Source organism: Tyto alba, unplaced genomic scaffold, assembly GCF_018691265.1.
Source record: "Tyto alba isolate M040663 unplaced genomic scaffold, T.alba_DEE_v4.0 Super-Scaffold_9, whole genome shotgun sequence".
Lineage (NCBI taxonomy): Eukaryota > Metazoa > Chordata > Aves > Strigiformes > Tytonidae > Tyto > Tyto alba.
Window position 1 is genome coordinate 24,590,378 of NW_024881330.1, and position 16,946 is coordinate 24,607,323.

Genomic DNA, 16,946 nt, shown 5'->3' on the forward strand with positions numbered 1-16,946 from the left:
AATCAAACCCACTTCATTTAATTATACAGTATTTTTTTTCTACTCACATGCACAGAGTTCTCCTTAATTAGTAATCTCACTGATTGCAGTGAGGATCATTCATGGAGAGGACTAGGGATACAAAGATGTGAAGGAACCGAGCTGTTAGGCTGCGTTTACTGTATACATGATACAAGTTGTGGGTTGCAGAACTGAAAGGGAGTTGTGAAGGTTCCTGTGAGAAACATAAGTGATTGAAAGCTGAACATGCTTTAAAATATCAAGCAACAGTGTTGAAATACAAGTTTCCCCGTGAAGTAATTCATTTGGATGGTGTAAGAAGCATGCAGCCATGCGTTTGTTAGTGAATCTCAGACTTTTTCGTACAAATCAGATTTGAATTGCAGAGAGGGGAGTGGGAAGGGGAATGGGAAGGAACAGTTCTCAAAGGTGAATTGCTAGCCTTCTCTACAGAAGGCAGCATGAAGAGGCAACTTGGCAGTGATCTGGAGATACAGCAGAACACCGAGTTAAAATAGCCAACCTGAAGGCTGTGGACCCATCTTATGAAGCCTCCCAGATGATGGATCCTGCTGGTGAGCTGGCTTTTTCAAGGCTGGTAGAAAGAAATTGCCAAAGGAAATGAGATTACAAAAGGAGCAGTAAAAATGTTCATGTTCCCTAGAAAAGGAGATATTTCTTACCAGAACTTGGTGTTTGTATCTCCCAACACATGGAGAATGTCTCATACCTGTGCAGTTAGAAGAGGTCCAGTGATCATGGAAACTCCAGGACTCACCCTTCAACTCAGACTATCAGAGGAACTATTCCAAAACCAGATTTTAATCTATTTACAAATAGATTAATAGTAGTGAAGCAATGTGAAATGACAGCATCCTACTTTGTGTCCCTTAGTGAAAATTCTTGCATATTTCATTGTCACCCATCGGTCCTTTGGGGTGAACGGAATAAGAATAAAAACTACTTGGAGAAGTTAGAAATTTTTTACTGTCCTTCAGTTTTCTGCTTTATAATGGGAAATATTGATCAGGGAGTCTGGAGTGTTTAGGTGAGAAAGGTGCAGTACAGTTTATTTGATGCGCTACAGTTATAAGCAAAAATACCAGTTTGTAATTAATGAAGTACAGCCTTTAAAATGTAGAAGTTTACTTCAAACTCCATATACTCATCCTTTTAGTCAAAGGGTGTCTAGGAAGAAATGGAAACCTGTTTTATATGTAGGTGTATAACCACGTCAGGAGTCATTCTGTGCACTACTCCTTTCTTGCCGCAAGAGGATAATGTAGAGGCAACTTTGGTGCCTTAAGGGTGGGTTCTTGTCTATAAAGTAAATAACCTTCAGTCAACTGTGGAACCCTTAATGGCCCAGCTGAGCTGAAGAATATACACTTAACTACTGCACGACTTGATTAACTATGCCAGGGGAGTGGATGGAGCATCTGGAACATCTTCCCTGCAGACATACCCAGAGTTCCTTCACTGAAAGTGAATGTGTGGGAGTGAAAGGTGACGGTGCAAACTCCCCTGATACATGCTGTGAAGATGCAGTAGGGAGATGGAAGGTGCTTCTAGGCCCCACAGGTTTGTTACAGCTATTGGGATGTCTCTTGGTCTAGTGAATTTTGACAGATGCATGATAATACACAGCTGTGTGACGTTGCACTGGGAAGGAGATGAGACCCTCTGTGGGGACTGGGATGACTGAACATGAGGAACAGGGAATGAACGGAGATGAGTGGTTGAGTAAGATGACCAGAGTTCAGTGGTCAGAACTATAGTATATATACCAAAAAGTCTGGGAGCCAGCTGGTAGAAGGAACACTGATTTTGGAGAAGAGGTCAGGGCAGAGAGGTGTGGGATGAGATTGCAAGGTAGGGAATGAAACAAACTGGGTGTGTTTAGCAGAAGAATGATCAACTGGGAGCATGGATGGTGGGATTTCCAGTGTGAGAGGTAAGATGAACCCTGAGTGTTTGATCCTAGGTAATGACTTGCTCTAGAAGCTGTTTAAGAGCTGTAGGCTAATGAGGCTGTCTAGGAAGGGCAGAGGAACTGACCTGTAAAAGTCTGAGCTTTGGACACTGAGTTGGTGTAGACAAGTAATTAAGATTTAGATGTAAGGGACAGGAAAGAAGATTGATAGGTACTGGTAGAGGTGTGGCAGGCTGTCTCCAGTTTGGGATGGGAATCGGGAATTTCAGAAACTCCTCTTCGGGCTTCAGAAGCTGGTTAGGGCCCAGAGATTTTTGATCTCATCACTTCTGTAAATCCGTAAATAATTAGGTAAGCAACAGCAGCTGATAACCCTAACAGAATCCCTTGATGAAGTCAGTGCAGTACTGAAATTTGTTGGGTGTTTGTTTTTAGCGTTCTGTTTTGTAACAAAATCTAAGCATTTTGTTAGGAAAAACTTGTGAGAAAGTGTCTTCAAAAAAGCATGTCTTCAAAAGCAGTGGCTGACTATTTGCAGCAGTGATAATGATCCACAATTTGGAAGGAGAACAGAGTGTTAACCAGCAGACTGCTGAGTACTGTCATCTGATCAGGGCCGGGGTCTTGTCATAAAAATAGTATGTGACCATGTAATTAAAGGCTCCCATAATGCACATGATCAGAACAGGGGTGAAGAGGCAATCATGATGAGTGTGTGTTATCTATGGCATTGCTGTAGCCTCGTTAGTTCTTCCAGTCAGATGAGAAATGAACATTAACCAAGGCAACGACTGGGAACATTCAACTGAATTCCTGATTTTTTTTTTTTTTTTTTTTTTTTTTACTACTAGTCATCAAGAATAATTGATCAGCAGCTCTTCTATAAGGCTGATGCTTGCTTGCAGAATAAAAGGAAAAAAGACTTACCCAAAAGTAATGTGGAAGGGTCCTGCTTTACTTGGAAACATGCAGCCCAGCCACAGCTTGGTATTGGGGCTGAGAGGCTTTGTTAAGGGGGTCCAGGAGGTTCAGAGTGTCTCCCACTGCCCTCGCAGGCTGGAGCCTCAGAAGTGTTAAGCTAAAGACCACAACTGGAGTTAAAATGAAATTACTGCTGCTGCAAAGGAGGGGAAAAATTTAGGCTGTAAACCAAAACAGAGGGGGGGAAAAAAATGAACTTTCAGCTTGTGTAACAGGCTTGGAGGCAGAATGTCTGGTGGCTTGAGTTGATGATCAGTAGGTAGTCCTGAAGTGTCCAGAAAAACAGGGCTGGGTCAGTCCTTAGTTCACAGGTATGAGGCATTGCTTATCGGCGAGAGAGGAGGACAGAAGCTGAGGGGCACCAGCTCTGCTGTTACTAGAGGTGTAGTCTAGAAACTGCCACAGAGGGGCAGGATTTACTTACTTTTCATAACGTAACATAGTTAAAAAAAAAAAAAAGGGGGAAAAGAAAACCGTGATTGTTAAATGCTGCTGTGGGTAGCTGAAGGATGCATTTCTATCACTGAGCTCTGGGGTTTGCTAGTGAGTACTATACCAGTTGCCAGATAGTTTTGGCTTTGGCATCTCCCCAAGCTTTTAAGATGACATGCTGTCATCAGCAGATTATCTGCCTAATAAGAAGGTTAATTGAACAGACTTGGTTTCATGTTATCATAGTATTTTGTATTTTGTAAAGATAGGACTTCTTAGGACCGAAACACAAAGACTATACAAGGTAAGAAACGTTCTCAGATTCTTTTTTTCAGATTCTTCCTTGACATCTATATGAGGAAGAAATGCAGTGCTGATTGCCAGCCTATTTTACACAGTAATGTTAAAGAAGGAAATGAAACCTGTTTGCATTTAATTCCAAGAAAAATAACCAAATAAAAGCTAGTGAAAATTAAATAATCTTGCACGATTCTAGTGCTGTGACTAATACTCACAGTGGCGTTTCTGAATTTTGCTTCAGGTACCAATTTGAATGTACAAATAATACCGAGCCCTGGGAATGTGTGAGTGGGAGATACATGCTGTCCTCTCTCTGGCTGAACAGCTTTCGTCCCAGCTCACATTCCCTCTTCTCCTTGCAAAACTTCAGCTGGGAATGTTTATATAGTGGCTGTTTGTGCCAGAGTGAGGAAGGGTGCTTTCTGGAATAAACCTTCCACACTTGTGAAGCAAAACTTGGAGCTTATGCATAACTGAGATCCACTCTTTGTAGCTGTGAATGTATGTTCAATGAACTATTTCTAGTCTTCTATAAATAATATGTACAACAGCTCTTGATGATTTGTTTTGCTATGGTTTAGGTTTTTTGCCACTGGTCTTTAGAGTAATTTTTTATTCTTATTAAGACATTACAAATCCCTGATTATTTTCCCACATTCTTGATGAAATAGATCATGCTTCTTTGTCAGGGTGGGGTTCAGTGCATGGCTGACTTAGCTGTAGAAAAAGAAAAGGGACGGAGCAATTGATTCTTCTGGGCACAGAAGTGTCTGTTTTATGCAACTTTTATGAAAATAAAGACATTTATTATATATCTTTACCTGATGATGGATTAAGGTTATATATTCCTCACACACTAAAGGGCAGAAAAATTACTGTGAGTGATTTATGCCTTGCAGTGTCTGACACCAATGAACTATGGTGTATACTATGACACTAGTTGTCCTTTTAGGGCTGCAAAAAAATCTTTAAGTATTCATTCTTCTTCTAGCTCAGTGAAAGTGGAATACTGTTACCTTCACAGATTTGGGCTCTTAGCTCTTCACTTATGTCCTCCAGAGCTGTGAAATCCTCAGCATAGAAGAGATGTTTATATGGTGGCTCAGAAGCAATTTCTAGCAGTTCTTCCTCAATTGCTTTTCCTATTCCAATAGCATAGATAATTATACCTAGATTCAAAAGAAATTGCACATAATTATTACATCAGCAGTTCTAAACCCTTGTTCCTTCATGAAAGGGAAATATGAGCATTAGTCATTTTAGAGAGAAAGGGAGAGCACAAGAAATGTATATGCTGTGTAACTTCAGAATTTAGGATAAAGAGATGACATTTTCCTGGCTACTACTGATAGTAAATGAACCCAGAAAGAGTACTGCAAAGCTTCCAAGAGAATTATAGAAGTCAGCCTCACAGTTGCACTGAAAGTTCCTGGTTTGTTTGTCTATTGTACACACCATACATACACAAAAGCTAATGACCAGATTGATGGGAAGACCTGTTATATATTAGCAAATGAGGCAGCATCCTAAAAGATGGCAGCATTTTTTTTTTTTTTAGAAGACTACAAATACTTAGTGTTTCATCAAAATTGTTAGAGCACATTGAGACTAGATTCTTGTACTCTTAAGGGGACACCAGTGGGCTGGGAGGCACTGCAAAGACACGCAGACCTATTAGTTATATATTATATAGTTATATATAGACCTATATAGTTATATAACCTGTATATTCCCACAGGGGAAAATAAATATTTTGTGGGGCTAGGAGAGAAAGAGCCTTACACCAGGGATACTTGGGACAAGCATTTCCCCAGCAGAAGTGCTAGGGCAAAAGTAAATGAGGATTTGTAGTTTTTTTAACAGAGAAGGAAGACATGGTTCACAGTGTTGTCACCAGACAGATTTTTAAACAAGCAATGAATACGAAACATTATGATCTTCAATATCCCCCTTTTTGGCAGTTATTTTTTTATTCTTGTGAACATGTGATCTGATACAGCATTTCTCTTTGCATCAATTCTGGCTTAGAAAGTGTCCACAACTAGTACTGATTTTGTGATTCATAATACAACTATTAGCTTCATAGTATTTCAAGCTCTTTTTTTAAGATTTCAAACCAACTGCCTGGTTTCAGATGAAACTTAGGCTGAGGAGGTTTGATATCTCTTCATCATCGCTGGGTAATAACAGCTATACGGTCACTAAATTGTTGGTCACTAAGTTGCAACTTTAACCTTTTTGTTGAAGAATTCTGGACCTGGTAACATCATAAAACACATGTTTTCCAACTCACACATTTTCCAACTCTAACATTTAACATAAGCATCTCCTTACTTTTTGTCATGAATCTGCCTACCATTGCACTTTAGCTAGGAAAGTAAAATATTTACCAGAAGCTGATCCAGTTTAATGAACAGACCACTCATACTGAGGCCTGTTGCTTTTTAAAGACTTGGAGATACCAGTGATAAAGCATTCAAGGCCAATTTCATATTCAGCATTACTACATTGCCTACGCCACAATTACACGGGGGATGGATTTGGCTTGTATCACTACAAATATCAGTGTAAGCAGTCCCGAGCTGAGGTTTCATTCATCAAGTGAGCAAGGTTGGCTTGTACTTCTTTCCTTCTTCAGTCCTGTAAATCCTCCATGTACTTTCCCAGATCTCACTAGTTAGCGTATAAACCTTTGCTTTGTTTTTAATATTTTAAAAAACAATTGGTTGTATTTCATTGTAATGGCACCCTCGTTAACACGTGTTCTTCTCATATCCTTGGACATTTTCCCCTTTTCTTATTACAGAGAGGTATCAGTCCTCACCAACAGCATACTAATCATGTATCAAGTTATGATTAGTATATCAAATCAATATAACAAGAACAGAAAAAAGATGTGCAGCATCTGCCTATTTTCTCTTTGTTGTGATCCATCAGCCATGGTTCTTAAAGCAGTTTCTCATAAAACAGAAAATGGTTTGCAAAGAAAAAAGGGATCCTTTGTTTCTTGAAAAGTTTTGAAAATTTTCAGTTGACTCTGCTACACAGCTGAAAAGTTTCTGATTTGTGGTACAGGTGACCTCAAGGATGGATTTCTGCCCAGACATATTCTAAATTAAAAATTACCAGTTTTCAGTTACGTTTCAGCATATCATCTGATAAGGCACGTACAAACAGAAAGACAGACAGCACTACAGCTATATCCTTTTGTAAAGAGGACCCATTTTCCTTCCAGAACACCGTCAGCACTATAAAACTGGTTAAAAATACAGAATATATTTAAATAAAAATATAACACAACCAAATATTACCATAATATTTCTCGGGAAGATAGATTTCTGTTTTGAAGAGACAGGTTGCGGGTTTATTTTGTTGTTTTCTTAGAATTTTTTATGAAGTTCCTAGTGTTCCCAAATCTCTGTATCAAATGTCTACCCTTAGTGGGTATGTTCAGGGCACTGCCTGGCATGCCAGGTGGGTAGTACCACTGCCTGCGGATGGCACAGAGCCCCAGTGGTGAGACACTTGTCACGGGTCCCGCACCAGGGATGACATACATGCCCTGCAGCAGAGGCTCCTCTGAACACCAAAGATCCGATGCTCTGCTGCAGTAGTCACTACTAGCCAGGCTGCTATGGCAAACGCTCTCTTGATTAACACACACTGTAGCACATCTGCATTACTACTACATCTTATTTGTAACAATATTTGTCATTTAGAATGAGTCAAAACCATCTCCACTTACCATTTCGCTTTGCTCTAGCAGCCCACTCAGAGACTTCATCTTGGGCTCGTCCATCCGTAAACACGATGGAGATTCGAGGGACGTTTGCTGAAAATGGTCTTGCTCCTTCTGTTTCTGTGAAGCTTCTCTCAAACATTTGCTTCAGAGCCAGTCCTGTCATGGAACCTCGCCCCATGTATTTCATTTGCGATACAGCTTTCTTCATGTCCTTGGCTGAGCTGAACTGCCCTAGCGTAAACTCTGTGCGAACTTCAGTAGAATACTGAAGCAAACCAACTCGAGCAGCTTTGGGTGAAATCTCAAGTGCATCCAAGATTTGTGAGACAAATTGTTTTACGATTTCAAAATTATCCTCTCCAAGACTTTTTGATCCATCAATCACAAACACGAGGTCAAGTGGGCCTTCAGTGCATCCTGTGAAATAAGCAGCAGAGTGTTCAGCTCACAAAAAAAAACCTCCACAAAGCTGAAAAAGGGATCTAGATACCTAAGGACTGCATAAACTCAGGGATCATCTAGAGTACCTTGTTCCTGGCTCGTCCAAGCTTTGCCAGTGTGTCTAAAGATGTTTTGTACAGTCTACATCAAAAGCTAAGAGTGTGTCTATGACCACGAGTTTAACTAAAATATAATCACAGTGAGACATACTGCTTTGCAGAATACTACAACCCTTAAAAATACAGCAACAATCAGCAAATTTTAAGAATGACTGTTAAGGGGAGAAAACTGTGTAACTGAAGAGGATATAGAGACAGAGTTGCCATCATTTTATTCCAGGGATAGGCCAGTATGTTAACTTTAAATTTGTGTAGATGACCAGCACTGAAAGACATGGAAGAGCATTATTGGAGCTGCATCTGTGTTGCAGAAGTAGCAAAAAGGGTAAAGGTAGTACAAAGAAATGAGTCAGTGAAGCCACACTCGTATGTAAGATGAAAATCTAGGAGTCATAATTGGAGAGGCAGGGTAGAGTGAGGCAAAAGCCAAAGAGTTTGGGGAAGGCTGAGCTAGAAGAGAAGGGTTAGGTAGCCTGGCCTAGAGCTTAGGATGAGGTTCAAGTCTGGGGACAAAATTCAGACAACGCACATGTTTTTATAGCACAAACTTAAACCTCTAGTGGCAGAAAAACAGCTAAAAAACTATAGGTGAGAGAGTGAATGCTAGAAATGTGCCTAGCTGCTAAACATGGATCAGAATTGTTTATGTAAGTTTTTTTTCCTTGTAACTCTCTAAGAACCTTGTAATCAGGAGGCCTATGTATTGCTTAAATTAACCTTTTCTAGTTTACCTATTAAAGCTGGGAGTTTGTCAGGAGACTAACAGATTTGAAGTTCTAATACTTTTTGGCAAGTGCACATGCAAAAATCAAAGCAGTTTGTAGGCATCATGCATCCATGACAAGGTTAGAGAATTTAGGGACTAGAGAATGCCTATGAAGCTGCAGACTAGTTCTGCCAGGTGGGGTTTTTTTACTCTGGAAAGCAACTGCCTCCAGCAGTCATAGACTAGTGTGCTTTGTGCAAGGGGCTGGCTGCAGAGATGCTCAGCTCCTATTTGATCAATGTAACTTCCAGGGAGAATTTGGCATGCTAAGGAATGTAAGATTTGCATCTTAGTCTGGACCAAATGAACTTTGACCTCTGCTCATCTCTGATGATTGTATAGTAAGAATGCTGTTAGCACTATGCAAGAGAGAACTGTGCAGCAGAAATCACTTTGACTGCAGAAATTACTGAAGATGTCTGTTACCACGTCAGTGTAGGAATAAGGAATTTTCAGCTTTAAAGCTTGGGCTTTTATTCTTAGACAACAGCTCTATTTTAAAACTGCCATCCAAGAATTTCTTGCTGCAGTCATCTGAGGAAAAGATGTCACACGTACTAAGGCAATGGAAATGCAATGAATGTGAATATTGGAACCATCTCAGTATTGTTGCATAAGTGAAGATAGGGCAGCAGTTCACAGTGAATGGTTTTAGATGGGATTGAGATCAGCCATGAACATGTTACCATTCTTTTGGTAATGACAGTCTCCCCAGTGAAGGCATCTGTTTTTGCAGAACAAATGTTTTTACTGAGTTCCAGTAGAAGAATTTCTCCTCTAAATATTAAGGGGTGATGAGATAAATGCATGTCATATTCTAAGCATATCATGTTGGAAGATAAGCAAATAGAATTAATGATATTTTAAAATAGAGTATATAAAGACAAAAGCTCCACAGTATATGAATCTGATTAAAGAACACATTTCTTGATACTAAGATTTCACTTTGGCTTTTTTCCTGATGTTTGGAAATAACTATTATCATACGTGATGCTATACCAAAACAACTGTTCCACTTTGATGGTTTTTTGCTTACGAGAGCATCAAGTTAATTATTCAAGACATTTTCCACACACTCACATGCTTTGGGTTTTCAAATATTGTATCATTTTTGAAGTGAGGCATTTAAAGTGAGGTCAAGTAATTTTATAAATCAAAGTAACACATGCTTTCTAAAGAAAATGTACTTACTTCTGCATGTTTTCTGATCCTCTTTTAGTACATATCCCTCCTGGCATTTGCAGATGTATGAATCTTCATTATTAACACAAATATATTCACAACCATGGGCAACTGATTTGCAGACATCTTTATCTAGGAAAAATTGAAATATTTATGTGTATTCAATTTAACATATTTATAAATCCAGAGACTCCAAACATGATACTTGAAGAATGTATGACAAAGGCGTATAACACCTTTGTTTGTTCATGTAGCAATGCCAGAGAAGAGTGTCTAACAGATGTACCGAGTTACTTACTTCGACATGTTTTCCCATCTTGTCGCAGGACAAAACCCTCATGGCACTGACAGCTGTATGAATTGTTATTATTAATGCACACATGTTCACAACCATGGTCAATGGATTTACACAGGTCTTTACCTGAAAATTGTTAAGAGAATTTCCTTATGAGAACATTTCTGAAATGCAAAACTGGTATGAACAAGCTTTGAGTGAAATTAAGTCTGTTATTTTTTTTTATGACTGAAAAAACATATTCCCCATAAAAGTATCAGCTACTCACTCCTGCATGTTTTCCTGTCTCGCCTCAATACAAATCCCTTCTGACACTGACACCTGTATGAATCTCCAGTTGGAACACAGATGTGTTCACAACCATGGTTGACTCTTTTGCAGATATTTTTACCTTGGAATAATGAAAATCATATTTAGCACAGTTAAATAGGTAAATAACTTTCACAAATTGTAAAAATTATGGCAATAGCTTTCCATGAAAGAGGTCACTTCCATGAAGTTGATTCTATATTAAAGTCACAAAGAACACAACACTGTTGCATAGTGTGTTTCATTAACAGATCAGGAAGTACAAAACAAAGATTAAACAACTTACTCCTACAGGTTTTCCCATCTTCCCTCAGTATGAAGTCCTCATGACACTTGCAGATATAGGAATCATGAGTATTAACACAAATATGTTCACAGCCATGGTCAACTGAGTTGCAAACATCTTTATCTGAGAAGAGGGGATGGAGTTTGTGAGGTGAGGTTCATTAGGGAGAGATAATATCTTTTATTAACCAGCTCAAATAGTTGGAAATCACAAACATACACATGTGCAAACACTCACAGTCACAACACTTAAAAGCCTCAAATAAAAACATACTTTTATAGTTCAGGCTACTCACATCTACATGTCTTTCCATCTTCCTTCAGCACGAATTTTTCATGACACTCGCAGATGTAGGAATCTTCAGTATTCACACAAACTTGTTCACAGCCGTGGTTGACTGAATTGCAAATATCACTGTCTGCAAACAGAAGAGTTGGTAGTCAGCATACACCAGCAGAGGCCTCGATTATATGTGTAATTCATCAAATTAAGTTCTTATGCTACTTACTTCTGCAGGTTTTCCCATCTTCTCTCAGTAGGAACCCATCATGGCACTTGCAGATATACGAATCATCAATATTAACACAAACTTGTTCACAGCCATGGCTGACTGATTTGCAAAGATCTTTATCTGAAAACAGATGACAGCTCTTGCTGTTTAATGCATTTCTACACAAGCATAAGCTGCAGAAAGAAAGTATGCCGATAAATACCAGACTACTTACTTTTGCACGTTTTTCCATCTTCTCTTAGCAGGAATCCCTCCTGACACTTACAAACAAACGAATCACCAGCATTAACACAAGCATGTTCACAGCCATGGTTGATGGATTTGCAGACATCCTCGCCTGGGAACAGTTAGATAATATTTAATGTGGTTTGCTAGATAAACTTTTTTTATAAATACAAATGCAGTGGGGGTAATCCCATAAGCAAAGATGGAAGCCTGTAAACTGAAAGCAAATCTCTGGCTAGTTAAATGATAGACAGCTTATATGGAGCATGAGTTCTCTGCCATCTGAGCAGAAAGAATTGCATAGTTTGGATGGCCTCCCACTGACAATAAATCATTTTAGGATTAATCTGATGAGATCAAGGAGGAGGACTTTACATTAAGAGCAGTAAGAGTCAAAGGAGGGAATAATTCAGTACAGTCATTTAGCACAAAGTCATGCTGGTAAAACCAAAATTAAGCAAAACACCACAGGACATGAAGAAAAAGAATTCTTTACCATCCTTACATCAGTGTCAAGAGTCTGCATAAACAAACACCAGAAGAATAGGAAATACTCATTTAAGAGGATAAATAAAATCTAACTGGTATTGCTAAAAATTGATGGGAGGATTTGTATGACTGCTATGTTAAAACCAGTTGGTTAAAACCTCTTCAGGAAGGATAAATGGAGAGAAAGTACAGAAGGAAGTGGAGCCGTCTATCAGCATTCCCTGTTTCTTTTTCACTGCAAGACCAAAGAAAATATTCTCAAATGCTAAAGGAATTATCCTTACATAGAAAGTAAAACAGTACTGACAGCCAAGTTCAGACTGACTCTTCAGCAAACTACTTAGGTTTAATGTGTAGGGAAGGAAAATTTTTATTTTTACAAGAACTCATTTTGAGCCAAATTACCTGGAAGCCTCATGCTGCCAATAAAAAAATTCCAAAAACTACTGCAGAGGACAGTCTTCTAAGTCAACAAGCATTACATTTAAGACATGGCAATCTAAACTAGATCCCATTATAGCAGATAAAGAAGAAATTGTCATGTATGTAAAAATTAACATCTCTTTATACACAGCTGTATGCAATTCAGACACATTTGTTTTTTATAAACAGAAACAAATACACATCAGCAGCAGACATGACTATTACTTCAAAATGATAAATTTTACATAGCTGAAAGCAACTATGAGCCAGAGTATTTTGGGATGGGGGGAAATAATAAAAAAATAAAAGAAGTGAATGATGGCACTATTTACGGTTATTTTACTAGATACCCTCCAAAAATGTAGTCCCATAATCTAAAAGAAATGCCAGAGTAGTTAAAAAAACAATGTCATTTAGAAATTGAACTTGAAAACAGCTGTAAGATTTGAATAATGATTAAAAGAAAGGATCATTCACAGTATTTACTGAACATGAAAGTATTAGGAATTTGAAAACACTGAAATAATAAGATAAAGGACAAGGGGGTTCATAGCCAACAAAATAAAGGATACTATGAGTAAGTTATTTAAAGACTATTAGGAACAAGAAGCACTATAATAATATATTGTTAATTAATAGATAGAAATGGTAGAATTGCCAATCTTACTGCAGAAATGTTAAAAATATTTAGTGTAGTCAGATCTGAACTTATGAAATAGGCTACTGATGACATTGGAGTGAAGCGTTTCATCAGCTGAGAAGTAGGTCATACACCACCTACGGAACACATATTTTTAAATCCGTAACTTGCAGTGAAGAGTTTGAAAGAACTGGCTGAAGAACAACTTGGACGCTTAGTGCTATTTTTCAGTAACTCCTAGAACTCCAAGGAAGCCCCAAAACACTGAGTGCATCCCCAGTGTATGTACACACACTGAAAAAACACTATTGTTCCAGTGTTTGAAAAGGATGAGTAGTTCATTGTGAGCCTGTCAGCTTGACATTGATCTGCATTAAAGTAATGGAATAGATAATGTGGAACTTGATTCAGAGTAAAATCAAAGAAAGAGAATGAATATTAAACAACTTGGTGTTATGGAAAAATAGATTCTGGAAAACTAAAATATTTTTTTAATTAATTATGAGGCTGGATTGTAAAGCTCATGCCATTCATACAATGGAGCATTCAGTAAGGCAGCAGTCTTGGTATTTATTTTGATTAAGAGAACAGAATCAACATTATATGGAATAACACTGGCTAGAAAGGTCTTCAGAATAAATTGTAAATGAGGGAACAAGTGGCTTTCTTTCTAAGAATTTGCCCTGCTCCTCTACTACTTAACGTTTTTATGAACAACCCAAGAGAAAATACAGAATAATCACCGACAAAGTTTGTAGGTTACTCCAGTTTTAAGAGAATGGCAAATAAAAATAGAGCAGCTGCTGATACAAGGAGACATGAATCTTCTTACAAGCTGGACAACAGCAAAGCATATGTATTTTAAAATACCCAGAACTAAGCTTATATATTTAGAAACAAAGAATGAAGGCTGTACTTACAGGATACGGGACATCTGTGTTACTAAGAGTCTTAAACAGCTTATGATAATGGTAGATAACTAACTGAACACAAGTGCTAGCAGAATATCTTGGTCACAGACTAATACTATCTTTGATCATATAAAAAGATAGATTAAAAAACAAAAGATAAAAATAAAAAAGATAGGTAGATTCAAATAAGAATTAGGTGAGTTATAGCTCCTCTACCCTGGACCCTGCTGTGTCTCCTATTAGAAGACTTTGTACCACTGTGGTACCCCACAAGGATGCTGATAAATAGCAGAGGTTTTAGGGGAGCAAGAAGAGACAGTAAAAGATTAGAAAACATATAAATAGCCTGAAGGAGTTTCATCTGCTTATCATTTAAAAAAGGACATGTGAAGAGGTTAAGGAACGGCTTAAATCGTGATCTGCATGAATATACACAGAACAACACAGTGGCAAGTAGAACTTCAACCCATCAAACTAAAATACAGCAACATCCTCAAGATTAAAACTCAACATAATCTAGAAATGAAGTTCACATTTCAAAAGTTACATTCAAACCTTAAATTGGCTGATTTTCTGAAATGTGTCCTTAGTTCAAACAATAACTAATTCATAGAGGTCTTACAATCTGTAGAGAGCAATACTCCGTTCTAACCACTATGAATCAGTGAATAATCTCCTAATAAAAGGAAAATGAAATTTCTTCTTTTAATCATAAGCTACTTACTTCGGCATGTTTTCCCATCTTGCCTTAGTACAAATCCATCATGGCACTGGCAAGTATATGAATCGTCATTATTAACACAAAGATGTTCACAGCCATGACTGACTGACTTGCAGATGTCCTTATCTAGGAATAATTCAGAATTTATTTACTACAGTTTGACAAATGAGAACATTTCAAAAAATGTAAAGACTAAAAGTAATAAGCTCCTAGTAAAAAAAATATTATCCTCCTTTTTGTCAGGCAAAATTCCCCATAAGGAGACCTACCTCTAACACAATGCTTCTTCAGTAGATCTCTGAGTGCAAAAAAATACAGCAACGTAAAATTACTTACTTTTACATGTTTTCTTATCTTCCCTCAATACAAAACCCTCATAGCACTGGCAAATGTATGAACTATCAGTGTTCACACAAACATGCTCACAGCCATGGTCAACAGAATTGCAAACGTTTTTATCTGGAAAAAAAATAAGGTTGTCGGTGTTTAAAACATGTCTATGAATACACAGATTAGAAAGGAAATCTTCTATTAAAGATAAGGATACTTACTTCTACATGTTTTTCCATCTTCCCTTAGTGCAAATCCCTCATAACACTGGCAGATGTATGACTCATCAGCATTAACACAAACATGTTCACAGCCATGGTCAACTGAACTGCAAACGTCTTTATCTGAGAATAGTTGATATTTGGTTAAAGCACATCTACAGCGAATGTATCGTGCAGGGAGAAGTAATAGCTTTTATTAGTCCACTGATATCACTGGAAGAAATGGGCAAAAATTTAGGCAGCAAACACTTCTAACTCTTGGTACCTGAAAAAAATTCTGAGTCTTCTTTGTGTCCAGTCGTAACAGTTTGGCTATTAAAATACACTATTTCTGTCCACCGTGTCTTGCAAGCTTCTGGCAGATATAACAATACTACTCCTATATTATAACAGTAAACCATGGTGGTTGTATTTCTTCGAACACTTCCACAAATCTACATACTGTAGATAAAAGTCTATGAGTAATTATCAGAGTACTTACTTCTGCATGTTTTGCCATCTTCTCTCAGCAGAAAACCCTCGTGACACTTGCAAACATATGAGTCAGCTTCGTTAACACAAATATGCTCACAGCCATGGCTGACTGATTTGCAGATGTCCCGTCCTGGGAGTGATTGATATAAATACAGATTTCAAATGAGAACATGTTAAAAAAAATGTAGATATCAGAAGGAAGTTTTTTCCAGTAAGAAGTGAAAAAACCCCTTCTTTCCTTGCCTGATGCACATACAAAAATGTTCGATAGATATTGGTCACTCACTTCTGCATGTCTTGCCATCTTCTCTCAATGTGAATCCCTCATGACACTTGCAGACATAGGAATTGTCAGCGCTAACACAAATATGCTCACAGCCATGGTTGACTGATTTGCAGACGTTTTTACCTTGGAATAATTTAATAGATAAAAAATTGTGTTAGTTAAGGGCAAGATGTTCAAAGTCTTAAAATTCCCAGCTACTGAATGTTCTTGCCCTTGCTAATTCAATCCTGCAAATCATTTATAGCACCTGCTGTCTTTTTTTGTTGTAACAAAAAGGTACATCTGCTAATGTTACAGCCTTACTCTTAAGGAAGAGTGCACTGTTACAGTTCTAGAGTTTGTAGAATTTCTTGTGTCCATAGTATGCAGATTAGTGACCCAAAGGGATTTCCACAGGCACCTAAATCCCACATCCACATTTCAAGTAAACTTTCTGGTGAGAAACATATCTTTCTATCATCATCCTTTTATCTTCAATAATGAACTTTCTCAAACCTGAAATAGTTACGCTTTCTTTTTAAATCTGTGTTTAAGTTCAGAAGGTGTTTGCCATTTTTCTGAAAAGTAGGATAACAAAAGTTCGGTGTATATAGTATTTAAGGGTAGTGAGAAAGGAAAATGATATGATCCTGATGTAAAATTCTAGAAAATTGTCAGCTATGATTGGGCAAGCAGATGGTCACTGGGGTTTTCTGATACAGAATTTAGATACAATTCATATTTCAAAATCAAATCAAATCTATTAATTAATGTTAGATATACTAATCTCTTGCTTTCACTTTTCTCCCCACACCCTTTATTTTCCTGCAAGGACTCAGAAGAGAATAGAATAGACTATTTCAGTTGAAGGGGTCCTACAACAATCACCTAGTCCAAGTGCCTGACCAATTCAGGGTTGACCAAAAGTTAAAGCATGCTCTTAAGGGCAT

At 37.9% G+C, this 16,946-nt stretch overlaps 1 protein-coding gene across 6 annotated transcripts in view; it reads right to left on the reverse strand.

Annotated features, from left to right (window-relative positions):
• The window catches only part of MATN2 (matrilin 2), a 76,536-nt gene that overhangs the window by 4,131 nt on the left and 55,459 nt on the right, over nucleotides 1-16,946 (reverse strand). For 4 of the 6 annotated variants that reach the window (XM_042785863.1, XM_042785862.1, XM_042785861.1 and 1 more), the window contains 15 exons: nucleotides 16,018-16,140; nucleotides 15,739-15,861; nucleotides 15,258-15,380; nucleotides 15,043-15,165; nucleotides 14,710-14,832; nucleotides 11,512-11,634; nucleotides 11,295-11,417; nucleotides 11,082-11,204; nucleotides 10,787-10,909; nucleotides 10,460-10,582; nucleotides 10,195-10,317; nucleotides 9,906-10,028; nucleotides 7,392-7,805; nucleotides 4,663-4,815; nucleotides 524-595 (listed from right to left, as the gene is read on the reverse strand). In XM_042785863.1, coding sequence (XP_042641797.1) covers nucleotides 524-595; nucleotides 4,663-4,815; nucleotides 7,392-7,805; nucleotides 9,906-10,028; nucleotides 10,195-10,317; nucleotides 10,460-10,582; nucleotides 10,787-10,909; nucleotides 11,082-11,204; nucleotides 11,295-11,417; nucleotides 11,512-11,634; nucleotides 14,710-14,832; nucleotides 15,043-15,165; nucleotides 15,258-15,380; nucleotides 15,739-15,861; nucleotides 16,018-16,140 — 2,115 coding nt within the window. Of the gene's footprint in view, nucleotide 1; nucleotides 215-523; nucleotides 596-4,662; nucleotides 4,816-7,391; nucleotides 7,806-9,905; nucleotides 10,029-10,194; nucleotides 10,318-10,459; nucleotides 10,583-10,786; nucleotides 10,910-11,081; nucleotides 11,205-11,294; nucleotides 11,418-11,511; nucleotides 11,635-14,709; nucleotides 14,833-15,042; nucleotides 15,166-15,257; nucleotides 15,381-15,738; nucleotides 15,862-16,017; nucleotides 16,141-16,946 lie in introns of those variants that run through there. The other 2 variants (XM_042785865.1, XM_042785864.1) reach the window with 2 other exon arrangements.